This window comes from Armigeres subalbatus, chromosome 2 (assembly GCF_024139115.2).
Source record: "Armigeres subalbatus isolate Guangzhou_Male chromosome 2, GZ_Asu_2, whole genome shotgun sequence".
NCBI lineage: Eukaryota > Metazoa > Arthropoda > Insecta > Diptera > Culicidae > Armigeres > Armigeres subalbatus.
Window position 1 is genome coordinate 373476789 of NC_085140.1, and position 26982 is coordinate 373503770.

Genomic DNA, 26982 nt, shown 5'->3' on the forward strand with positions numbered 1-26982 from the left:
GTTGGGCGCTCCTTCCTTGATGTCAACCCATCATTTTGCAGCCCACAGTTTTTGGTTACACAAAACAAATCTAGGAACTTTTTTCAAATGGGCGTACATGATTCTAAGCTTGATTTTTGGAACGACGACTGTGCTCATTCATTCAACTATTTTGGTGAACTTATGTGCTCAACAGAAGGAATAGATTCCGATCTATCTGGTAGTACCGTAAGCTGAATGAAATATGCTGAATTGAGAGAGTATTAGCCATTTCAAATTTCAAGGTCAAACACAGTTACGCCTATTTGAAAAAAAGAAATATATCCATAATTGAATACGATAAACGTCAATCCTCTGTTGTAGCTAGGTGTAGACTGTAGAGGATGAAATGTTGAGTAGATCAAATCATCTATGGCTTTGACACATGCCCTAGCTTTACAATATGGAAAAAAATTAGAATCGAGTGAGAACAAAAGGGAAACAAAATTGAATCATTTGTTTGAGAAACTGCATAAGTCCATTTACAATTTCGAGAAAACAACAAAAAACTGTTTTTGGACAAATTGGCACCGAACCTTTCGATTTATTCGACACAGATCAATAGTTTTCAGCAAAACTCAACACCCTGGGACACTTTCAATGCAAAAACTGTAAGCAGTACTCCATAATTGCTCTTCAAAGTGCGTGGACATATGTAGTTTCTCAAACAAACAATTTTTTTTCATACATTCCTGAACAAAATTTTTTTTCGTATTTTTTGCCAGAATACGTATTTTTATTCAAAATATATAAAAATCTAATTTTGGCCAAAAATGTTACATATGCAGTTTCTCAAACAAACGGTTCAATTGCCAACTAATGAGATAAATCAAGATGAATCAATCGTGGTCTATGCCTTTCTAGAGGACAAATCAAAAGGAAGAAAGTCCACATTGGGAAAACCAAAAATAAAGATTGAGTGGGTCAAACACAATGGGGCGTAAGTGACAAAAACTTTGTTTTACGCATATTTAAATTTCGTACTGTAACTCTAACACAAAAAAACAACTTAAACATGCCAAAAAAATGCAGATTGGTAACAAAATTGCGGTCGTTTGCCGTTTTTCCTTTTGGTTTGGAGAAAGAATCTGTGTGCTACAAATTTGGTAAAATTAATTTCCTTGAAGTTGCATGAAAGTTAGATTAGACAAGCTCGCTGAATATTCATAAGATTATATGGTTTGGTTATATGGTTAAATATATGAATACGACTGAGAAATAATATTATGGAGAAATTGAAGGTGTTTGCTAGTCATGAAAAATGTCTGACAACAGCGAAAAATAAATTTGCTGTCAAAAAACACGTCTGTCCTTAAGCCTCGGCTACGATTCCAACTGCAGATTGTAAGGCCTTGTAAAACTAATTTTGAACGCAATAATGTGTCCTTTAATTGGCTTGCATTTATCGGTCTTAAATGACATAATGTTACACGTAGTTCTTTTCGAAGTGTGCATCCATCGTTCACACCGTGATAATCGAAAGACTTCGACGTAGTCAGAATGTCGGACAATAACCCGGTAAATATGGTTCTTGACAACGTTCCGATGGGCACAAGAAGGGCAAGGTGCGCAGCGAGCAAGGTGGATCGTTCAGGTGGAAGACGATTTGCGTACCCTCTGCAGATTGCGGGGCTGGCGACATCCAGCCATGGACCGAGTTGAATGGAGAAGACTTTTATTTACTGCACAGGCCACTCCGGTCTTAATCTGGGAAATAATAAATAATAGAATTCTTTGCTACTTACGCCCTTTTTGCCTTTCTCGTACAACAAAGTTGTACCGAAAGGCTATCATTTCACTCCAAAATCGAACTTTTTATAGAAGGCTCAGAGACCCATAGTGTTATATACCAATGGACTCCGCTTGACGAACTGGGACGGCCAAGTGTAAACCCGTGAAATCGGTGGAGTCGAGGTCTACCCAGACTGAGGCCCAAGGCATCGCGGACTCGGGCAAGGTCGAATCGACCGAAGGCGTGCCAGCGAAGACGGTGGTGCCAAAGTCTACCCAGACTGAGGCTCAAGTATTTGCGGGTACGTCGGGGGTGACTGTTCCAACGGAGCAGACACAAAAACGAGGGAGACAGTCTCCAGGGGATGAGCTCCCTGGGGGACGCTCCAAAACGTGGAGGGTTACTACCCCGAACAAGGGTAGTGGGGCTGGGAAGCTGAACCCCGGCCAGGTACCTCCAAAACCGGGGGAGGAAGGACCTGGAAAGGTCCGTCCACTCAGGAAAGACGGTGGCAAGGGGTTACGGCAGGCTGAAAGTTCTCAGCCGCACCAGACCAGGGATATAGAGATGACGCCTCCTGGACCCTGGTCAAGAACAAGAGGAAACCGAAGACGTCAAGGGCCGAAAAGAAGGCCCAGGCGAATGAGGGTAGCAAGAAGTCTAGGGTAGGCGCCAATCGCTCCAGGGGCGATGCCCTAGTCATCACGGTGGACGAGGCTAAGTACTCGGACGTCTTGAAGGCGATGAGGAGTGACGTCAAGCTCGGTGAACTCGGCGCCGACGTACGTCGAATAAGACGTACCCGGATGGGCGAGATGATCCTCGAGCTGAAGCGGGGCGTCTCGCAAAAGGGCGCCGCCTACAAGAAGTTGGCGGAGGAAGTCCTAGGCGAGACGGTCAAGGTGAGGGCACTCACGACGGAGGTGAATCTAAGGGTTAAAGACCTGGACGAGATCACCGAAGTCGAAGAGCTCGTCACGGCACTGCGGCGACAGTGTGAAGTGGAGACGCCCACCGCAGCCGTTCGGCTACGGAAAGGTCCGGCAGGGACGCAGGTAGCATTGGTTCGGCTATCTGCAGCGGACGCCTCCAAGGTAGTCAAGTTAGGGAGCGTCAAAGTGGGATGGTCGGTATGCCCTGTGCGCATACACGAGCAACCCGAAGTTTGCTTCAAGTGCCTGGAACCGGGGCACAAGCAATGGGACTGCAAAGGCCCTGACAGAAGCAACCTCTGCCGACGCTGCGGATTAGAGGGACATAAGGCATAATGCTGCACGAACCATCCCAATTGTTTGATTTGTTCCAGCAAAGCTGTGAACAGCAAGCACCCCATGGGGGGTTTGATGTGCCCGGCGTTTAAGCGTGCTGCAAAATCAAAATGCAGGTAACGCAGCTGGCTTGCTCGGCCTCGCCCGAGTGTTTGGTGTGCGCAGGTTTAGAGGAAACGGCGGAACACGTGTTGTTCGTGTGCTCACGTTTTCGCGCAATGCGTGACCACATGCTTGCCACATGTGGTCTGCACACTACCCCGGACAACCTAGTTCGGAGGATGTGTGTAAAGATGAAGTTAGCTGGAACGCCGTTTTATCGGCTATCGCCCAAATCGCCTCGGAGCTACATAGAAGGTGGCGCGTGGACTCAAGGATGGCTAGTTCAGGCGCAAATAAGAGGTGGTCCAAGGGATCGGAGCCGGCTTCATGGGTCATACCGGTGGTCATGCTCTGTGGTCGAACTCGATCCTTTTACCGAACAAGTGGCCGCGCGAAGAACAACATGGTATCGTCGCTTTCGCGGCGTTGGTCAAGCGGGCGGGTTCCGAGCCCGAGGACGAAAAGGGGTCCTCGTCAAGGCTGGGGCAGGCGTAGGCACCGCGTCGGCAAGTTCCTCTGTGTGCTGGCGAATAGGCCCTATCGCAGAAAGGTCAATTTGGGGTGCACGCGGCATCATCATTCTTGATACCAGTCGTGCAGAGGGAAGCAGGCGCGAAGTCGACCCTGCCCACCTTCCGAGGACATAGGGCGTGGTAAGGCCACCTGGAAAGCCGGCAACGCGCTGGCACGATACCATGGTGTTCTTCTAAAAAAGTGAGTTACGATGTTCGGTGCTGCAAGGACACGCAGCTAACCTCGAGGGTGCGTTGTGCACTGGCCCCCCTTTGAAGCATTTCTGGTTGTACCGAAGGGACTATGGGCTTGGCGGCAATGGAAACGGTTTAGCGGGTCGGGAATGTAGTCCTGCCTCCCTCGGTAATCCCTAACCCCGCACTTCCTGGTCAACCCAGGATGTCTGTTGAGCAGATTCCCCCTCCATTGTTTAGGAAGAAAAAAAAATGACGAACTGAGTAAATGTCTGTCTGTCCGTGTGTATGTGTGTGTGTGTGTGTGTGCACATGTGCCATAAAAAACATTAGCCAATTTTTCACATAGTAATTCTCAATCGATTCTCTGGCAGCAAGTTGCAATCGACAAAGTATAAAGCATAGTTGATCACAATTGAATTTCATAACGGTTGCGCATTTCAAAAAAAACTAAATATTCAAATAATTATAATACATTGTAAATAACTCATAATATGCTATAAAATGCCTTGTAGAATCAACCCATGCAAGCTCTTCTACTCGCTTTAGTACAAGACTTGAGTACAACAAATGCAACACAAGCTTTGATAGCATGCAAGTTACGTTCATAACGCCATAACGCTTCTGCAGCTTTAAAGCATAATAAAAAAAACTCGAATAATACTTTACTATAATAATTACTAATACTACTTTACTTAGAACTTTTGAAAATACACTCACAAATAATTCAGCATTTCAACTAATTTTCCGGCTTGGTTTGTGTTCAATAATGTATGAGAAAGGCACAATCACTGCTAGGTGGATCAATCTGGGTTTTCAGAAAGTTACGCGAGAGTTTATTCATTTTCTATTGTACATCTGTTTCCTTTGTCACGTGATTTTCTCAACGAAATAATATGCGTTGACATATTATCTTATCCGTTGAAAAGGGAAATTTTTCAAACTTTTACCGTCTCAAACTCCAGCAGAAAAGATCGCTTCTAATGCGATACCAAACGACGCACATCCTGACATAGGTCCGTTGTCGTACCCACCCCGACCCAACCACAGTTCCCTCCCATCATGGCAGCATCGTTAGCTCATCAAAAGGCATTCAACGTTCATTTTTGTTTTGCCTGGAGGGTAATTAAGAATGAGAAATGGATTAAACAAGGGATACCATCAGCAGCCAGGCTTCCGAAAAATGCTGTCTTCAATGATTACAAGTTGGTGCGAAGCCAAGACTGGAACAAATGGCGGAGATTATTTCGAAAATCTTCACCTAATTCTGGCGGAAATGGTTCACCCTCGTGGGTCACTGCAATGATGTAAAGCAGAGCTAAATTTAGAGTGTGAGAATTAATTAAAATGGAAATCAGCCAATGACAATGAGAGATCACTGCTATATTTGTAACTGTAGGTTGGCAGGTTAAGTTGACTAATTGTCCCGTTTTAGAAACGCACCTGTGTCTGAATGCTAATCGATCTATTCCGGTGAAGTGATTTAATATTCCAGAGATGCAACCAAAAATACGTGCCAGGAAAATCTGTTCCTGATTGTGCTTCGGTAAATCAGTAGATTTCGTTATTTCCTGCTATTCATCATGCGTCTCTATGGAATATTCGTTTGCTCACGTTTTGTAACAGGTTGAGCCATTGAAAAATATTGCTCTTTCATTAAATTTAAAATGTTCGTATATTCAAAACAGTTTGTAATGATTATTAGATTATAATTTTATCAACTCACCCTGTTTGTTTTAATATATAAAATCGAGGGGTCTTCATTCACCTGCACTACATAACACCAAAACCTCCGTAACACATAAAAAACTACCGTAATACTAATAGTCGTTTCTATTTCCACCTTTTCTCTTTCACAGATCATAGACATAAGAGATATCCTGCGGGTGCCTAGTATAGAACAGATGAAAGATGTATATATTGTTCAGTGTTTAATGGAGACTGATCTATACAAACTGCTGAAAACACAGGTGAGTGTCGGTCGAAACCCGCCCCAGCAGTGGTGGGGCGAAAGGGGCCGGGAAAAAATCACTCCTTTTCTCCCTCATTCCAATACCCATCCCTTACGTTCGGCCATTCAATCCTGAATTGCGATTCTCTACCCTAGCCCGGGAGGCAGTTTCGGAGTTGCTGTGCTGTTTTTGTATTTGTTTATTTTCCTTTGTTTCCGTAAATTTTCCATCATTTTCCTCTCGGTTGTTGTCTGCCAGCAGCACTCTGGGCATGAGTGTCTGAGTCTTTGAGCGTCAGTAGGCCAGATGAAAACTTCGAAAAAAAGTTCACCTCTGGGCTTTCCATTTTGTGCCTTACGTGTATTGTATTTACCGACCGAAACAAAAGCACTGAAATTTTTGAATAATTCATCGGTTTCATGTTTCTAGCTGTAGGCGCCGGGAGGCACCTAAGCAGCAGCAACACATAGCAGTAGCAGAACATAAAGCCCTCAAGATAAAATGAAAACAGAAGTGCGCTTATGTTTATTTTCACGTCGTGTGCTGTTTTGTTGCTTATGTGACAGTCATAACTATTCCTACTGGTGAACAATTTGAAATCCCTAGCAACTACTTAGTAGCTCGAACAGCATTTGTCCAAGTTTGAGGAGCAATTCAACTACTCTCGTCGACAAGCATTATTGGGAGGCAATATCTGAATAAAGTACACCCTTTCGCGATATACGGCGATATATCGGGAAGATATGATCCCTTTTTGCCTTTCTCGTATACAAAGTATACGTAAAGGCCATATGTTCGCTCAAAAACAAACTTTTTATAGGAGGCTCGGAGACCCATAGCGTTGACATACCGAATTGGGGACACTCCCCGTGCACCACTTTTGCCTCACTGTGGGTGTGTGGATTCAACTCACTACCACCCTGCCGCCGAAGCAGCTTTTCTAAATGTCACTCGCCCCAAGTGAGCTTTATTTGGGTGCTCACCCTAACACTCCATTGACATGCCTCGAGGTGTCAATAGCGGTAGGGACAGTCCCCATGTACCTTGGGGGTTTTGGAACGTCATAGTGTCAGATTCAGAGTTGAACTGAGTCTGGCGATATGACCGGATTTACACCGTTACGTACTACTTCAGAGTATCCATATCCCAGCGTAACGGGACAGCTGAACAATCTTAAAATTTCCAATGGCAGTCAATTTTATTTGTTTAGGAGTTATCAAATACCCAATATTGCTTCGGATTTCTTCGAAGATCTTTTTTTTTTTTTGTGTCTTTATTAAGGAGACTTTCAGCCCGAGGCTGGCTCGTCTCCGCCTTCGAAGATCATTTATTCTGCGTTCGAGCTTACGTTTCGTTCGAACAGGAGTCTATTGTACCCCAGGTAGTTGTTTCTTGCTTGGTTAAATATTCGTTTCACAAACCGGCCAACGCACATATCTTTTGTTATCAGATTTCAGCTCCGATGGCATGAATAAAAAATAATACTTTTGAAACTGTAACAAAACAGCTTTAGCCTAAACATTTCAATCATTTGGTGTACCCTCTTATTATATAGCTGACGATTGATTTAATTTTTTTCCTCCGTATCGCTGTACCAAACTGACATTATTCACCTCTCTCCCTTTCCTCAACAAAAGTCCAAATGCTGCGAAAATTCAGTAGTTCCATTAACGTCGTAATGAAACTCAAGGCTGTTGGCAAATGGCAAAAAGTTATTTCTTAGGAGTAGAATATTCAACAGTAGCCAAAGCTACAATTATTGTGCATCATCTGGAAGTTTTCGAGACGTTGCGTCCGACAACATTTTAATTAATCCATTTGAGGCCGGCAGTAGGGTAGATCGCGCTTCAGTTGCGTTCATTGCAACCGTCACTAAATTACTTTAATTTTTGCGCGTTTCACGGGTACGATTAAAGCAAATATTTTCCGCTGAAACCAACGAACGGAGTCTCGTTTAATTTTTCCAAGCGTCGACGAGCGACGAACCTTCATTGCAATGAATTAATACTTACAACAAATACTTGCGCAATACTCACAACAAAGTGGAGGAAGATAGAAAGCACCCAAAAATATTATCCCATTTATTACTCGGGATCGTTTGAAAAATAACGAGAGCATTCGATTAATTTTTAAATATTTCAATCAACTACAAGCCCATTTACTCTACCTACAGGAAGTTAGGCATGGTTCCACGTGTTTCTCAGGCGGTGTGGCAGCTACCGTAGGAAAAACGAATAAATTTTCTTCTGTAGGCTGCGCAACATCTTTGCCATGAATAATTAATATTATGCCAAGAATTTTTATCTGCTGATGGAGGAAAATGATCACTTAAATTTATTTCAAGATTATTTTTTTTTTGCAGAAAGTTAAAGCCCGTAATATTGGTTCAATCATTCCAACAGATTTGAATTGTTCCTTACATAATAATTTCATGAATGTACATCGACCACACCCCCTCAAAATAAAGATTACATGCAACAACGTCATGTCGTCAATTGATTATGTTCACCGAGCTATTGAAGTGTTTTTTGCTATACATATAAATTCTCTCAAAGAAGTTTTCTAAATATGGCATACTCATCATATTTCTGATTCATTTTTTATTATTGTATTTATAGTATTGTCTTTGGTTGCATTTGTGACTTCTGCCAAATTTCAAAGAACATTTGGCAGAAGTCACAAAAGCAACCAAAGACACAGAAAAAGGTTTACATTATCATTTCAAATCAAAAGTAGCAGAACATATATTTTTCGAAGATCGCCATTTAACTAAAGACAACATATCAATTCTCAGACACATCCAAAATCCTTGGAAACTTACGTAGCAGAAAGCTTAGAAATTTACAAACAAAAACAATTAAACTTACTAAACAAAGATCAAGGAAACGGATTCACCTGGCTCTTTAAATTACTAACCACAAGACGATGACGAACCGATCCAAGTGACATGCCCTAATTGTACCCACATAATTCATACCTTTTGTACCTGTACTCCATATTTAAAGTTAGAAATCAATGTTTTTCTTCAGTCGATAACAAAACACTGAAGAAGTTTTCAAGTAGAAAACGAAATACGTATCTGATGATACATTAGTGATTATAGTGGAAGTAAACGGAAGTTTGAAATTTTTTAACCTTGCAAAGCTTTATTTTTTTCCATTCTAGGTTTTCCCATTACCAGTATTTTTTTGAACTTTAGAAGTGAGAGCAGTCACACTGTTTATTATTATTATTTTTCATAAAATGAAAGGATATCTTGTTTGTTGGGAAATATTTGCCATTGTTTCCCAAGTCATCTAATTTGCCGTCGTATGGTGAAGTTCTTCGTAAGTTCATGTTTCATTTGCGAGCTGAGAAACAAAGTGCGCAAATAACAACAGAAGCGTTGATAGCTGTATGGAAAGGAAAACAAATTAATCAAGTGATTGGTAATAGGGCAATTGAATTTAAAATTTTGCGTTGCCATAAAAATTGGAGAGATCTACAGAAAAATAGGCTGCTAATGTTGACGACTGAGTTTGAGAAGAGACAATACTTTTCTGATTCGATGGGAGATTTATTCGATATCTGCAAGAAGAGCGATTCCAAGCAACAGCATCAAAATTTAAGAAAATTTTTAATTCATGATTTTCTATTGAGTTGAAACTTTGCACAGTTTTTCAATTTCATCTAAATCGTCATTTTTCGATATCAAATCTTCATATTGAGTCACGACTAACTTTTCAAAAGGGTGTATGTGAAAATGGTTCAAAAATATTTAAGAAGCTGCACAGCAAAAACGGAATGTTCGATTGTTATGATTTTTTCAGCAAAGTTAGACAACTAAATGGTGATTCTTAAGAAAATGTGCAAAGTAAAAAAAAATTTTTTTTGCCTTTAAAAATATCATTTTTGTCACAAAAACTCAAATATCTCAAAACCCTATCTTTTTTCGAACGTAGTTTTTTTTAGGGAAAACGGTCCATTATATTAGCTATCTACCATAAAAATTTGGTGATGGTAAACTAATAAACAAAAAAGTTATGACATTTCAAACATTTCACAATTTTCACATATAGTAAACAAAAAAAAATTTCCGTGTATTTTTTTTTTCAAGAATCGCAGTTTGATGCTGATACTATTGTTAAGGGCCTTGCGTGAGTTAAACAAGTTGTTTGTATGATATTCCATATTTATGTATTCATCGATATTATGTATATTATATGTATAAATATTATATGTATAACTAAATAAAAATGAATTAATATTATCCTAAGTATTAAATTAAATGTGGCAGTTACACAATGTTGTTATAGAAACTCTAAGAGTTTGGGTTTGAATTTTGGTATGGGTTATGATATCATGAAAACAGTTTATTAATACTTATTTTTTATTTATTTTTATTCAATTTTTTTAAAATATCGAGCACTTTTGAATTATTATCAGCACAGTTTGAGTATAGTTTTGCTTTAATTTTATTTTCCGACAATGGAATGAAACAGTGAAATTTTTGGGTTCCTTGGATCGTTTTCGCGTTATTAAATTGCTCGCTGAGCTCTGAAGCCTTTATTTCGTACTCTTCAGTAGTAGTAAAACAAAATGATAATTTGGTTAAATCTTTTTCTTTTCTACGATTTGCCCAATCAAAAAGTTCTTTCGCAGTTTTAATTGGATGCTCACGTTCTTTGGCTAAACTTGCTCTTGTGGCCATGCGCTTTATTGTTCCTCCAATAGCATCACAAGGACCTTTGCCATGTGATGTAGCAAAAAATGCCATTCTGCATCAATTCCGTACATTGATTTAAATTGACATAGGCTCGAAAAATTCTTACGATTTTTGTACTGCGACGCTGCTCCATCAGACATGAAATATATCTTTTTGACTTCTTTATGCTTATCAACGCGTAAAAGTTAATCATTTTTTCAATGAACAAGTTTACGGATACTGAATCGTGTCTTAAATCTTCGGAAATTATAATAAAACTTAAGTGTTCAATTTGCGTACTTCCATTAAAATAAATAACGAATGGATGAATTGTAGCTTGTTGTACGTTCCAGTGATGGGACTGCACTTCATCTTGCAATACAAAGCTGTAATTTTCAGAAAAATCACAAATGACTAAAAATTCACCATTTTGTAATGTATTTTTCGTATTTTTAAAAAAGCTGGATTGTTCTGTTTTAATGAAATCGTGAGGATTAAACTTTCTAATTTCAAGCAAAAATATGACACAAACTCATCTACAGGTTTTACAATAGTTTCTATGTCACACCTATCCGTGGTCACCCATTGCTCAAATGATAACTGATCAATATATTTTTCTTCAAACTCAGCGAATAAAGTATTTTCCAATGATGAAGAATCTGGACAATCCGAACAAGATCGTAGATAGCAATTTGATGTTGTATTTTCACACAAAAGACTACCAGTTAACATTTTAATATCCTTTGTTAAATTGATTCTTTTCAAACTATGTAAAATAAGATTAATATTCTCATGGGTTGTGCACACACACATTATGTGTTCCTGAATTGGAAAGAAGCTTACATTGCCTTGGCCGAAGGCTTGCAAATGAGGAAAAACCTATTTTAATATTATCGTGAATTTCCTTGAAGCGTGTGTACGCTTCTTTCAAAGTCGTCATCATTAATCGTTTTTGGATTGCTTGACGCTTTCCATCTTTTTACTGATACATAATCTTTTTGACCAGGCATAGCTCGACTTACTTCATCATCTTCAAAATATTGAACTACTATTTCTTTTGTCTCATCTGTTAATGCAGTACTAGACCTAGTATTTTTGGTTGAAAGACGGTTATTCTTTAATTGTTTTGCCTCTTTTACTGTATTTCTATTGGTTTTGAACTCATCAATGGCATCCTGAATAGACCACGAACTTGGCAGCATCGACAAAATCAATAATTTTTCTTTCCTTGTCGTGGCTGCATTCGAGAACCTTTCCTTCATATTTATAATTACCTAATCGTAGTCTGTATTTTCCACATCATCAGGTCCTAATTTGAAGAGGTTTCTTCGTACAGCTTCGTTTATTTCACGGTATTTTTTCTCCGGGTAATAAACGTAGTCCATCTTACTCCATTTAATCAGGTCACTTTTATCCCAGCTATGCCCTCGTTAAAGCGTTCGATGTTGACCTTTTGGATACACTCATCTTCCGATTGATTTGTTGAAACAGATTTCGCTGATGGTACGGTGGCAAGGCTCTCAGCACTTAATACTTCTGGTAATTCCTCAGTTGTTGTCGATACATCTGGCAATTCCTCAGTTGCTGTCGTTTTCGAACTTCCTGCGCTCTGCTCAACCGATGATATACAGATTGCTCTTTTGTCAACGTTTAGACGGCAGGACGTGCAAATGCGTAAATTTGTATTCAATGTGGACATTGGAGCATAACCAGTCGCTTTCAGTTTATCTATGGTGCTTTCGGTGAGATTTCGTAACTCTTTTGAACACTTTTTTCCATCAAACGGCCTACAACAGTTGAGAAAGCGGCTACTCATGTTGTTCGTAATATTTCAATAAACAAAATCACTTTTAAGTTTTTACTGACTAGTTTGGTGTCATTTGCCTGACTGAAGAAAAAAATTACTATAAGATCTTTAACAACCTTAGTAGTAGTAATTTTTTGCTTTTCGTGAGCATTGTCATGGTATGTACCTATCATGCATTTGTTGTTGTTGAAGATACCCGTTTCCTCCCGATCATAAAGTCTATTCTCTAAGAGGTATATTTTTGCAGGTAAACTATAGACGTACACGTGTATATAAATCTTTGATTTTGCAGCTTTTGTCTTAAAATAACATTTCTGATATGTTTCTATCAACGTTATTATCCACAGGTTTCAACACTATTAAAAGAATTTTTCGCCAGTCACGTGCAATGAAAATTATGACACTATCAATACTTTTGATCACAACACTGGATCGTGTCTAAGTTTCTTATAGATGCTATGAATAATTAAATCAAAATATCATGAAAACAACTTGTTTAAATCACGTCCCTTAACAATAAAATCTGCATCAAACTGCAATTCTCGAAATAACTTACACAGAAAAAATTTTTTTTTTATTAAATGTGAAAATTGTGAAATTTTTGAAATGTCATAACTTTTTTGTTTATTAGTTTACCATCACCAAATTTTTATGGTAGATAGCTAATATAATGGACCGTTTTCCCTAAAAAAATTACGTTCGAAAAAAGATAGGGTTTTGAGATATTTGAGTTTTTGTGACAAAAATTATATTTTTAAAGGCAAAAAAATTTTTTTTTTACTGTGCACGTTTTCTTAAGAATCACCATTTAGTTGTCTAACTTTGCTGAAAAAATCATAACAATCGAACATTCCGTTTTTGCTGTGCAGCTTTTTAAATATTTTTGAACCATTTTCACATATGTACACCCTTTTGAAAAGTTAGTCGTGACTCAATATGAAGATTTGATATCGAAAAATGACGATTTAGATGAAATTGAAAAACTGTGCAGAGTTTCAAATATTTTCGAAATGGTCGCTCAGGATCGACTGACATGCCCCCGTGGAATGCCTCAGAAGTGTAAACCGAAGAACACGTTGGAAAAGCAAGCAATGCGCTACTTGCAAGAACAGCAACAATGGACCAACAATCAAAAAACGAATACACGTAAACCCACAAATACTATTTCATGCAGTGACTTTGAGGAGATAGATGAGAATCCTGGAGACACGAATGAACTGTACCTTACAGAAACTATCTCGACCAGTACCTTTGAAGAAGAACAAACCCAAAAAAAAAACAAAATTCGACGCGGAAAATGTATCAGATCCAACCAAAACTTGTGAAAAAAGCCAACAAAGTGACTTTAATGTTAATGTTTAATTTAACTAAAATTTTGCATAGGGGCATATTTAAGGGCTTAGGAAATGTTTGCGTAACGTCCGGTTTTTAAATTCGATGAAAAATTGTTTTCGCCATAAGATTTTTTTTTTCGAAGTCCCAAAACAGTCGATCCTTTTAAAAAAAATTCTCGAAGTTGCATACTTTTTTAAGTCCTTTGGCATCAAAAAACAGAAAAATTATCTCCCGCTTGTGAGAAAAAAAAGTTTTGATTGAATTGAGCAACCATAAATCATCTCCGATTTAGCTCAAATTTTGCAGAGGGGGATATTTTTGGCTACAAAAACGTTTGTGCATCGTCCGGTGTTAAAATTCGATGAAAATTTTTTTCATCATCTGAAAAAGTCCCAAAAATGTTCTAAGAGAAAAAATCGATTTTTTTTCAAATTTTTTAAATAACATCAGATCTCAACGTTTCTTGCATTTTTAAGTCATTTGGCATCAAAAACAAAAATTCGATATTCGACTTTTCCTTTGGTCCCCCCTTGGAAAAATTTTCATGAGTGAAAATTTCAAAACTTTGATGAATTTTAGGCACCCCTAAGTCATGTCCGATTGAGCTCAAATCATTGAGCGCTCCCGCGCGAACTAACTCGTTTGCGATTTTAAAATAATGAATCATCGCATTTTAAAATAATGATCATTTCACTCATTTCCCAAAAAATCATTTCGCTCTAAAAAGCGTTTATAATCAATTTGGGGGAAATTTATTGTTTACACACGCAAGATTATCCATTGTTCTATGTGTTAAACGTTAATTTACTGTTATTTTACGAAGGAGAACAAAAGAAAACCTACGATGATTCAAATGGATGATTCAACTCATGCATGATTTTTTATGTGCTGAGTTGGGTGCGTTTCAACTCACGCGTGATTTGAATCGTTCTTGAGTTTTGAGATTTTGAGTTTTTCCCAACACTGTCGGGAATTAGAAATTCCTTTGCAAAATATGGTTTTGTCGTAGATATTATTATTATTTCCATAAAAAAATATTTGGAAATCTTTTGGAAACTCCAAAAGGAGTTCCTTCGCAAATTCATTCATGAGTTCTTTCAGAAATTTCTTCGGGAATTAAATTGGAGATGTTGGAAAGTCCCTTATAATTTTCATCAGAAACTATTATAAAATTCATAAAATTCGAAAGAACTCCTGCAGCAATTTTAGAAAAACTTCCCTAAAATTACCGTATGATTTGAAGCCGGGCCAGAAAACATGTCACGTGATTTGAACCCCATGCATTTTTAAAGGGGCGGGATTTAAGGGATTTGGGATTTGGGAAATTCCTGCCCCTTTGAAAATACATGGGGGACCAAATCCCATGACACCGTTTTTCGAACTATGAACCAACCTTAAATAAAAAAAACTTTCAAAGTTATTCCTGCAGATGTTTTCGGAAAATTTGCAGACAATTTTTCCAAGAAAGCTTTGAATAAAAATCTGATGAAATTCTTCCTTCTTTTTAAAATAATTTCTGAAGTAATTTCCCAGAGAACTTTCCGATAGTATTTTAAATGGAATTTCCGAATAAACTCCTATTTAAAATTCTCTAAAATCGCAACAAATTTCTAACGAAAAAGCTTCAAGAAATTCTTTCGAAAGTTCTCCAGAAATTTAAAACAATTGCGAAAATTTGTTTTTTTTTGCCGAGCAAAATGCGTACTCGCGGGCTTTATGATCATTAAATTGATGGAAAACGAGGAGTGCCACGCCTTAAGAGGCACCGTTAATGCTCACGGATTAATATTAAGGCAGCCAAATGGCAAAGGGGAAGGGACCATTTGACCAAGTGCAGGTGGACACACCACCGCCTAATCACAAGTGTGTCGATCTGCATTTACAGATGTCATGAAGAGCTGAACTTTGACTTATTTTGCAATACTTCAGGTCGTCCCTGTACAGGCCAGTCCGAGAAGTCCAGAAGTGACAAAAACGGCTGAGCACATTTTGTGCACGTGTCCATGGTTCGTAGCGGAGAGGAGTGCATGTTAGAAGGGTGTGAAAATTAGACACTACCACCCATCGTAGGACGAATGTGCCAAAACGGGGAAGGGCACTAGGCCGAAAGTTGTTTGGCCCAATATACCATTTGGCCGAAAAGATCGTTAGGCCGAAAGTCATTTGGATGAAAGGGTCATTTGGCCGAAATGGTCATTTAGCCGAAAAGGTAATTTGGCCGAAAGGGTCATTTGGTCGAAAGGTTCATTTGGCCGAAATGGACATTCGCCCGAATGGGACATTTGGCCCAATAGGACATTTGGCTGAATAGGACATTTTACCGAACATGCCACTTGAAAAGTGAGAAATGAGGAGTGAGAAGTGAGACGTCTCACTACTTACTTCTCATTTCTCATTGCTCACTGTAAAAAGTGAGAAGTGACAAGTGAGTGATGACACGTCTAACTTCTCACTTCGCACTACTCACTTTTCACCGTCATACGTGGAAAATGAAGAGTGAGGCATCTCACTTCTAACTCCTCATTTTTCACTTCTCTCTGTGAAAAGTTAGAAGCGCGAAGTGAGACGTCTCATTACTAACTTCGCGCTTCTCACTTTTTACAGTGAGAAACTTTTTACTGTAAAAAGTGGGTAGTGCGAAGTGAGAAGTGAAACGTCTCATTACTCAATTGTCACTTCTCACTTTTTACAGTAAATAGTAAGGAATGAGAAGTGAGTAGTAAGACGTCTCACTTCTCACACCTCATTTCTCACTTTTCAAGTGTCCTATTCGGCCAAATGTCCTATTCAGCAAAATGTCCTATTCGGCCAAATATCCTAATATCCTATCGGTATCTATACCATTTCGACTGGGGTCTCCAGTAGCCTTGTGAGCAAAGGCGTAGAATTGCCAATCCGGAGATGGCGAGTTCGATTCTCGGTCCGGATGTTTTCGGGTTGGAAACATTCTCGATACCCTGGGCATAGTGTATCGATTCCACTTGCAACACAAGATACATACTCATGCATTGGTGGGCATAGAAAGCTTTCAATTAATAATTGTGGAAATGCTAATAGAATACTGAGTTGAAAAGCCGGCCAAGTTCAAGTTGGAATGTAGAGCCATTGAAGAAGAAGAACTATTTCGTCGAATGACATTTGGTCGAAAGGACATTACGTTTAATGGACATTTGGTCGAATGGACATATAGTCGAAATCAAATTTTAGATTGAAGAATCTTCCTACATACATTTTTTGGTCCACTAGAGACGTATGGCATTTGGTCGAATGACGTTTGGTCGAAAGAACACTACGTCGAATGGAAATTTGGTCGAATAGTCATTCAATCGAAATCAAATTTTAGTTTGAAAAATCTTCCTATAGGGGAAACTGGACACACATGATCCCCCCCTGTTTTCTCGAAAACTAATCACATTTTCATACCAGTGATATGTGCAAACGGATCCGTTAGATAGATTATTGAATCTGAGTAACATTTGATATTAGTTACTTCATGTATATGGGTTTTAGAGAGGTTTTATTATTTGAGCATTCTCAATCCTTTTTTTCTTCAAAAGAGAAAAGTTTAATAACTTTGAATATGTCCAACCAAAACGTACCAAATTTTTACTGGACAAAGTTTTATTATTGTAGAATTGAATAAATTCATTCAATTAACTATTGCTTATTTTCCATTGAATACAAAAACAAAACAAGATAAATACTCAACATGGACACACTTGATCCCCCACAGTTTGGTCACACTTGATCCCGAAATAGCATATATTAAGGCGTTTGTTGTATATTGTATATGTAACTAATCGATCTGTTAAAATTCTTTTCTAGTTAAAAAGTATAAATAAATTTAATTTCTCTTTAATTTTGTCAATCAGACGATACACGCGCTATTTGAATTTCTCAATAGCCTTATTTCATTAACCCTAACAAAATGTAATTGAACATACTTATTTTTGATTAGTTTTATTAAATGCATTTTAACATTATTTTCTATGAAAAAATGTATAAATTAGGCTTTCAAAATACTCAACAAATCACAGGGCTTAAAATCAGTATTGTTCAATCTGGTACTAAATTCTTTCCGTTTGAACAAGGAGAAGTTTGCTTACAATCACCATTTATTTGTAAATCTTCTTAAAGAATTTTTCAATAATAGGCCCATTCAACAACTTTTATTCAGTTGTTTAGGAGAAATCGCATTTGTGTAATAATAACACACACTATAAAAATGATGATGCGTGACAGTACCATATTGATGTATGAAGTCACCATCCTGGTATGGTTACGGTTGTGGTATTGGTAGTAAATAGTCTGGCGATCTCGATGTATCACAAGTTTTTTATTGATCTCAAAACAGATACTCAGGGATATTTACCATTGGCCATGGCATTCGCAGTGTGACCAATTTTCAGAGATTTAATAAAATTACAAAGATATATTTATGTATCGATCAACCATTTTTAGAATCATAATTGTATCAATCACAAAACGAGATCCTCTTGGGCACATCATGGTTGTCGTGATATGACCACTGTCTTTTAATGGAGTGAATGGTTTGCAGATGAATCATCATCACTATGCCAATTTTGTTGCTATAGCAGACATTCTATCTGTCACTATTACTCTATTCGAGAATCAAAATACTTGCCTTACTTAATACCAACATTATTTAATTTTCGCACGACTGCTATTACGACAGACTATGAAGAATTGTTAGGATTTGATGCTAGACCAATTCGTCCTTTCATTAGACTTGGAAGAACCTATACATGTTCAGCTCATAACGGGATCAATTTCCCCCTATATGGGGATCAAGTCTCCCGCAAGTTTTGAAAATGCCAAATATTCTATATTTCAGCAAAATCGATTTTTTGGTTACTTTCATGAACAAATAATTGCTTCCAATGACGTTTTTGAAAAGCTAATTCAATTCTTTATCAAGTCCATCTAGAAGCGTGCAAATCTGTGCATGTTACATCGAGAAATATGCTAAACAAAAAGTGGGGATCATGTGTATCCAGTTTCCCCTATTCGGTCGAATGACGTTTGGTTGAAAGAACATTTGGTCGAAAGCGGAATTTCGAATGAATATTCTTGATACATTTAGTCGAATTACGTTCTGTCGAATGCATATTTCAAAGAAAGGAACTTTACATAATAATAGTTTAAAAAATAAATTATTTATTACGGTGTTTTAAAAAGTAACTGAATTATTGCTCCAATATTGTCCAAAGAATGATGGGTTTTAAAAAATAATAATAAAACAAACGAAAACGGTGAATGTTCCAGACAGGATATTGACTTTGGCGAACCCCTCCAACCAACAACGATGAATCTATAAAGATATTCGGTCCAATGATGTTTCGTCAAATGACACTAGGTCGGAAAGACATTACGTCGAATAGTTTGAAGTGCATTTTATACAGAGCTAATTATTGTACAAATATTGTGCCTTGCAACAAAATGACAACTTTCGTTATCATTTCTCAAGGCTCTCACCGATGTGTAAAATTTATCCGCAGTACAAATAACACGTACCAAAGCATTCGTTACCAGAATCCTTCACATGACGGCCAAATTTTCTAAAATATCAAAGTAGCTTTTTTTCTGGATGAATGTTTTCCTTAGGCGACTATTTGACGCTTATTTTTCGTTGCGACTATAAATAATCGTAAGAGTACATTTTTTTTATGAGCTGTAAAATATTGAGTGAAAGAAAGATTATCAATGAAAAGAATAAAAAAACTATTTCTATTCGACCATATGTCCTTTTGACTAAACGTCCTTTCGACGAAATGTCATTTGACCAAATGCCATTCGACTGAATGTCAATCAACGAAATGCTCCAAAGACGTCTACGATGAAGTATTGGCAAAATAACATTGATATTTTTGTTTTGAATTCTCTGAAGTGCCTTCTACTGGTTTTGCAGCAACTAGTCCATATTGGCACAGCATACAACAGGGCTGGTCTAAAAATTTGTTTGTAAATCAAAAATTTGATCTTAAGACAAAGTTTTATTTGTCTGTTTATAAATGAACCGGTGCCATCGTAACATGTACCACTTACATTGAGTAAATTTTTCAGGAGACGCATTTTCCCAAAAACATCGAATAATAAATTCATATTTGCAATTTTTCGCAACTAAACTGTACCAACATGTTATGACTGATGCGCCTATAGGTAGTAGTGAAACATAAGCGAAGTTTATGACAAATTCCAAGTTTATTGAAGCAAATTGCACATGTACCAATATTATTGGGAACAAAAGGAAACAGAAACCGAAAAACGTTGACAGTAAAAGTGGTACATGTACATTTTTGAAATAATTCTAAACAGGAGTAAGCTATCTTCAAATTGAAAATAGGATTAAAATCTGTTGTGAAAACAGTTATGTTGCCGAATTTTCTTTTAAATAAGCTGATTTTAGTGGGTGGAATTGTACATGTACCACTTTTTCTAGCAACGAAATGGCCATTGTGATATATACCAGAAAATAAAATGTGCATATCTCCAATTTTAGTTGCCAAAAATCTCTTTTTCGTTATTTCCTTACTAGATATTTGCAAATAGTGTAGTTGGTGTAAAAAACTCAAAATTGACAAAAATGGTTTATGTACCACTTTCGCTGGCACCGGTTCAAATGTGTGAGACACTTAATATATTTATTACATTTGGCATGAATGCCTTCAATTTGATTTTTAAAGTTAATTTTTGATTTAGCAGAAGTCCTAAATTATTTAGCTTCGCTAGACCAATTAATTGGAATGGAACCCCATTCATAGTGACAATATGTCTGCTAAAAGGTTTCAAATAAGAAGCTCTCGGCTTACATGGAAAAATTATAAGCTGAGTTTTGGAAGCATTCGGGAAAATTTTGCAGTTTTACAAGTAAAGAAAATATTCAAACTTTTTTGCAATCTACCACAAATGACACGAAGGGTTCGCCCTTTGGCTGAAAGGCCCGTGTCATCTAAAAACAAAGATTTTTGACACCCTGGTGGTAAATCAGGTAAATCAGAAGTAAAAATGTTATACAATATGGGACCCAGTATGCTGCTTTGGAGAACACCAGCTCCTACAGGTAATCTATCAGATTTAGAATTCTGATAGTTTACCTGCAGTGAGCGATCTGATAATAATTTTGGATCAGTTTAATATTGTACAGAGGAAAATTAAAATTCATCAATTTTACAATCGAACCTTCATACCAAACACTGTCAAACGCTTTCTCTATATCAAGAAGAGCAACTCCAGTCGAATATCTTTCAGATTTGTTGAGTCGAATTAAATTCGTAACTCTTAATAACTGATGAGTGGTTGAATGCCCATGGCGAAAACCAAATTGCTCATCAGCAAAAATAGAATTGTCATTAATATGAACCATCATTATATTTAAAATAATCTTTTCAAACAGTTTGCTTATTGAAGAAAGCAAACTGATTGGGCGATAACTAGAGGCATCAGATGGGTTTTTGTCTGACTTAAATATTGGAACAACTTTGGAGTGTTTCCATTTATCTGGGAAGTATGCCAATTGAAAACATTTGTTAAATAAATTAACCAAAAAGGATGAAGAGCTTTCAGGAAGTTTTTTGATAAGTATGTAGAAAATACCATCATCACCCGGGGCTTTCATATTTTTAAATTTTCCAGTAATAGATCTCACTTCGTAATGCCCTCTGGCTTCGACAATTAAATTTGTCAAAGATACGAGAGCATTATCAATATCTCTTTTGGTATCGAGAGGAATATCAACATCAAAATTCCTATCGTAAAAAATAAAAATTCCATTTGAACCGTTTGTTTGAGAAACTGCATATGTAACATTTTTGGCCAAAAGGAGATTTTTATATATTCTGAATCCTCGTCCAAAAATACGTATTCTGGCAAAAAATTCGAAAAAAAAATGTTGTTCAGGAATGTATGAAATTTTTTTCTTTTGTTTGAGAAACTACATATGTCCACGCACTTTGAAGAGCAATTGTGGAGTACTGCTTACAGTTTTTGCACCAGAAGTGCCCCAGGGTGTTGTGTTTTGCCAAAAACTATTGATCTGTATCGAAGAAATCGCAGATTCGGTGCCAATTTGTCCAAAAACAGTTTTTTGTTGTTTTCTCGAAATTGTGTAAAATGGACTTATGCAGTTTCTCAAACAAATGATTCATTTCCAATTCCAACATAAGAATTCATAGTTTTATACAAATTTCATTATTTATCTATGATAAATAAAAGAGCTGATTAGATTGTTAATGACATCTTGTGAGATTTCAAACGTCACAGGAAGATGATCAGAGTCAAAGTCAGCAGATCTTACAGTCGTTTCTGTCCGTACCTGCACCCTTTTGTCAGATAGTTCTCCAAGGTTTATTGGGTACGGTTTTCGAATCTCTCTGGAGAATCGTACAAGATTTATGATCAACATAAATCATGTTCGTCCTGTTCGTTCGTATAAATCATTTGAAATTTCTAGTTTCTTTTATTCCGAATTCCATGATACTTTTTTATTTCTGGCAACCTTTACGTTGAACATTGATGTTTTGTAACATGATGATACCTATTATTGATACGTCAACTATGTCATTGCAAAACTATGTATTTTGTTTTTTTCTATTGTTCTTAATGTCGATAGATTAAAAGTAAATGTATTGATGTTTCGCATTGAAATGTGGTTTTGAGTAATTATTTATGCTGGTCGCGGATTTGTTTTTGCCGTCGCGGATTTCATTTTGTTAGTCGCGGATTTCGCGGATTGAAATTTGCTCAGTTTGTAACCGCCCTGCATTTTCCTCTTCTGAATATTTAAGGATCTACATTACTTCGACTGTATAGTATAGTATAAGTGTATTCTATTAGTCTATCACTCCGTGTTGTAACCAGTGCACGAGTGTCAACCCAGGCGTTTAGCTTTACAAATAGTTATGTTCCCATTGAATTATCCATTATATTATAAAAAAAGTCGAAACACCAAGCCTCTTTCTAAGCCATGTTGTCGTATTTCGTTTCATTATGTTATTATTTCCGGTTACAGAGCAAAAGCCTTTTACTTTTCCTCATTTTCCTACCATATTTCCAACACCATATTTTCATTCACTATCACAAAGAACAAACGAACTGATTGGATTTATTTTTCTTTCCTTTGTTTTTCTCCGCCTGCACAGAGACTTAGTAACGATCACATCTGCTATTTCCTGTACCAAATTTTGCGCGGTCTCAAATACATCCACTCGGCGAACGTGCTACACCGAGATCTGAAACCAAGCAATCTGCTGCTTAATACGACTTGTGATTTAAAGGTAAGTGGTGCACAAAAATCAAGACATGTTGAGGTATATCGAGTTACATACATTTAAAATTTTGCTCAGTTTAAAATCTTTTAATAAGTTATCTGGCTATAATCCCATAATTGAGAAAATCCAAATTAATCGAGATTTAGAGAGTAATGGTATCAAATAAATTAATTACTTTGAACTAATCACAACTTTCCTACATAGGCTTATCTGAGATATTTCGACAGTGAGTGAAATTATAGAGATAATTTAAATACATATAAGCTATAGCTCAAAACCCACCTAAAAATGTTTTTTCAAATATGCTATCGAGAGTAGATCAAATATAGATTCATAAAACCATACATAATAAATACATTAAAAAAATACCCGCCCGAATAGGGACTTGAACCCTAGACCGTTGGATTAAAAGTCCAACGCTCTACCGACTGAGCTACCCGGGCTTCATGCCCCAAAAAGTCTATCCAAATAATCACATTCCATAGAGCTGATACCTTTATTTAATGAAGGATGTAATTTATTTGTTTGCTTTCTGATTATGACACCCAGCTGCTCTAAATGATTCACTATAATAAATTCCATCACAGCTGGAGCAATATGTACCGAGTAGATTAATATCGTCGCTTTGTTCATTAATTTGCACATAAAACACACCGACCACTGGTCTGATTCACACATTATCAATAATGTTTTTATTTCGAAAATAGATTTGTGATTTCGGCCTCGCACGAGTGGCTGACCCGGAGCATGACCACACCGGTTTCCTGACAGAGTACGTTGCCACCAGATGGTACCGAGCGCCGGAAATCATGCTCAATTCCAAGGTAAACGCACTCGCGCTTCATGTTCGCATTAATCATCGTAATCGTTTGAATTGCTTCCGCAGGGGTACACCAAATCCATCGACATCTGGTCGGTTGGCTGCATACTGGCGGAGATGCTCAGCAACCGGCCCATCTTCCCCGGCAAGCACTACCTGGACCAGTTGAACCACATTCTGGGCGTGCTGGGATCGCCCTCCCAGGAGGACCTCGAGTGCATCATCAACGAGAAAGCCCGCAGCTATCTGCAGTCGTTGCCCTATAAGCCGAAGGTTCCGTGGTCCCGGTTGTTCCCGAACGCCGACCAGAACGCACTGGACCTGCTCGGAAAAATGCTCACCTTCAACCCGCATAATCGAATTTCGGTGGAGGAAGCACTGGCGCATCCGTACCTCGAACAGTACTACGATCCCGCCGATGAGGTAAGTTGGCTGCTGATGATATGCTAATCATCATAATGATGCTCGTTCCACTGGGCTTGGTCGTTGTGCGATAACATATGAGCGCACGAGAATGACTTCGCTAACCATCCAATAATATTACGACACGGATTAGGAACCCATCGGTGACGTGCCGTGGTAGGAGGAAGAAACTTCGCTTCCATTTCACGAACAGAAGGGATGTGATTGCGCTCTTGCACTCGTTCTTCTTGGAGAAAAACGGCGCTTTAGGGTTACCATTTGTGGAAACTATATTGCCTGAAGAGAGTCAGATTTCTCGCATTCAATCTGGTGACTCTGGATCGCTAGTCAAGATGGGGTCATATATGCCTGTCTTGTGTGAGAGCTTGTTGAAAGAGTACTCGATTTGGCGACTTCCGCTTTAGTGAGCTCCGATAATGATGGCTTATGATATAATATATTGCACAAATTATCGGTTGCATTCAGTGGCTGATCCCATGGGGTGGTTGTAATCCTATTAGGATCCGCCTTTGAACCATCATTTATCCGGATGTCAATACCCAAAACCTCTTATATGTTATATATCGATTACTTGAATGTACTAAAAGAAGTGAGACTGGTACTGATGTGCTGATAGTTTCACTAATTGTACCGGAACTTGAACCAAGCTCTCTTCAACAGGGGTTTGATTTCAAGCCGTGTAACTTATGGCTGAGAAGCGGAGGACACCCAATGGTTTAAGAGGCGTGAATATGATTACATTGTATGTTTCACTTTTAATAAGAAGGAACTGCAAATGGGAATTATGGGTATGGGTTGGAAGTAAGATAATTTAGATGAAGATAGCAATTTGGGGCGTGATTTGGGCGTACACTGAAGTCGTTTTCTGTGCTGTTTGTTTTTTCTTGTTTCTGGCCCTTAGATTTAATGAAACTTTAAGTTGACCCAACAAACAAATCTCGCTTAACTTTTCAAAAGCACCTAAGTAACATTTTTTTCATGAATTAATTTGAGTACTGAAATCAAAAGCTTTCATGTTTTTCTGTTGATTGCGCTATTCAAATTAATTCATGAAAAAATGTTACTTAGGTCCTTTTGAAAAGTTAAGCGAGAAATCCACAAAAAATCTATTCTTCTACTTTGTACCTTTCTCTGTATTTTTCATTTTCTAGCAATCTCTAGAACTGGAAATGGACTTCCATACCGTTTCTATTTATTTCCTATACCTTCAACTTGACTATTCTAGCAGTAAGTGCTAGAATAGTGAACGAAAAAAGCTCGTTTCCTACATAAAATTAGAAATCCCATCAATTGCTTTTTCTACTATCACATTGGCAGTTCGTTAACCAAGGCGAAACTCAGCCCGTCGAACCGAACCCAAAAATTCCGATAAATTCCGCATGAACTTGTGGCAAGTGCAGAGGTATATTCGACTTGCAGTTGGCGAGTGGATTGCATCATCATTTTTTCACCATTCCCCATATTGACTTTCTGGCATTCTGACAATCATGCTCAAGCTCTATAACAAAAATACTGCCAGTGTTATTTTCTATTTTTCCCTTTATTTTCGTGAATTTTAAAATGACTTCAGCGGAAGATTACCGCAACAAACTTATCGGAACGTCAGTTAAAAAAAGTATAACGTTATAGAACATTAGAGTGCTCAAGGAGCAAACTAATAAGTTATCACAAGAATCAATAGAAGCTGCCTATCATGGTATCTCTGGTTGGCTGTGTCAATCACTGCAAAGTGCAGTATTACGCATGTATTCGAAGAATCGAGAGATCTTGATTCAATGACAGCAGAGCCTAATTAATCAAATATTACTCAGGAACAATTAAGTTCAAACATCGAATTAATCTCGAATAGACAAAAGGCTTCGCTGATTTTCTTTTTTCAGCCTTATGCTGTACTGCTGTTCTGAAATAGCAAAAGTGTGCGAAACACTAAAAACAAGATTACATGGAGAAACTAATTCATACTTCGTTTGAAGAGCCATTTCTCAAAATGAAGAAAAAAAAACTTTTCGTACAATATATAAACCAAGTATCCATGTACTTTTGTATAAATTAACATGAATACATGTGGTTTTAGTTATAGTTTGCAACAGAATCTAATCCAGCGTAACTGCCGACCACAGGAAGGTGTATCCAGTAAAGTTTCAATGAAATGTTGAAAGATAGAAAAAAAATACAACGATAAGACAGTAAGTCAATCGTGGAATTGATGTTGGAAGAGCAAAGTGTACTCATTCGTCGCCAACTGAATACACGAACACAATCCTTAGGATACGAAAATAGTGAACGTGTAATATAAAGAATAATAAGACAATGTAATGCGACTGGAAGCTTTTCACCATTGGTTGAACTGATGTAGTTTATCAGTGAATATCCATAATAAATGAGAGTAGACACTGAAGAATGAAAAGATTTATCAATTCATTTTACAACAGCAGATTGCGCAAAGCGCATCACCCTATAAGAGATGCACTTGTAATACTGCCTTCCTTTCATAGCACGATTTAATTACCAAAATAGTTGCTTGAAAATTTAAACCCTTTTGGGGCGAAGAGTTGATAGTTGGCTATGAACGCAAATAATTCGCATGTTGCTATTACTGTATTCATAACTAATTTCAACAGAGTAGCCTTCAATGTTCGGCATAACCTCTGTCGAGGAACGTCCACTACCCAAACCATTTCCCTTGAAGAAAGAAAAGGTTTTTTTCGGGCTGAATACTGTGAAGAGCGCCCTAATACTCCACAGGCTCCGTAGGAGGTTAGGTTCTTGTTAGATCCCCCTAACCATTCATTCTTAGGCACGGAAAGCTTGACACCGTAAATTAGGGGTCACCTGTATGATGGACTT

At 37.7% G+C, this 26982-nt stretch overlaps 1 protein-coding gene and 1 non-coding gene across 2 annotated transcripts in view; one reads left to right on the plus strand and one right to left on the minus strand.

Moving 5' to 3' along the window:
- Positions 1–26982, plus strand: part of LOC134213082 (mitogen-activated protein kinase 1) — a 329641-nt gene that overhangs the window by 290295 nt on the left and 12364 nt on the right. The window contains exons 4-7 of the mRNA XM_062691664.1: positions 5687–5797; positions 22764–22898; positions 23600–23716; positions 23779–24135. Coding sequence (XP_062547648.1) covers positions 5687–5797; positions 22764–22898; positions 23600–23716; positions 23779–24135 — 720 coding nt within the window. The remainder of the gene's footprint in view (positions 1–5686; positions 5798–22763; positions 22899–23599; positions 23717–23778; positions 24136–26982) is intronic.
- On the minus strand, positions 23263–23335 carry Trnak-uuu (transfer RNA lysine (anticodon UUU)). The gene has a single exon. It is a non-coding gene; the product is annotated as a tRNA-Lys (tRNA).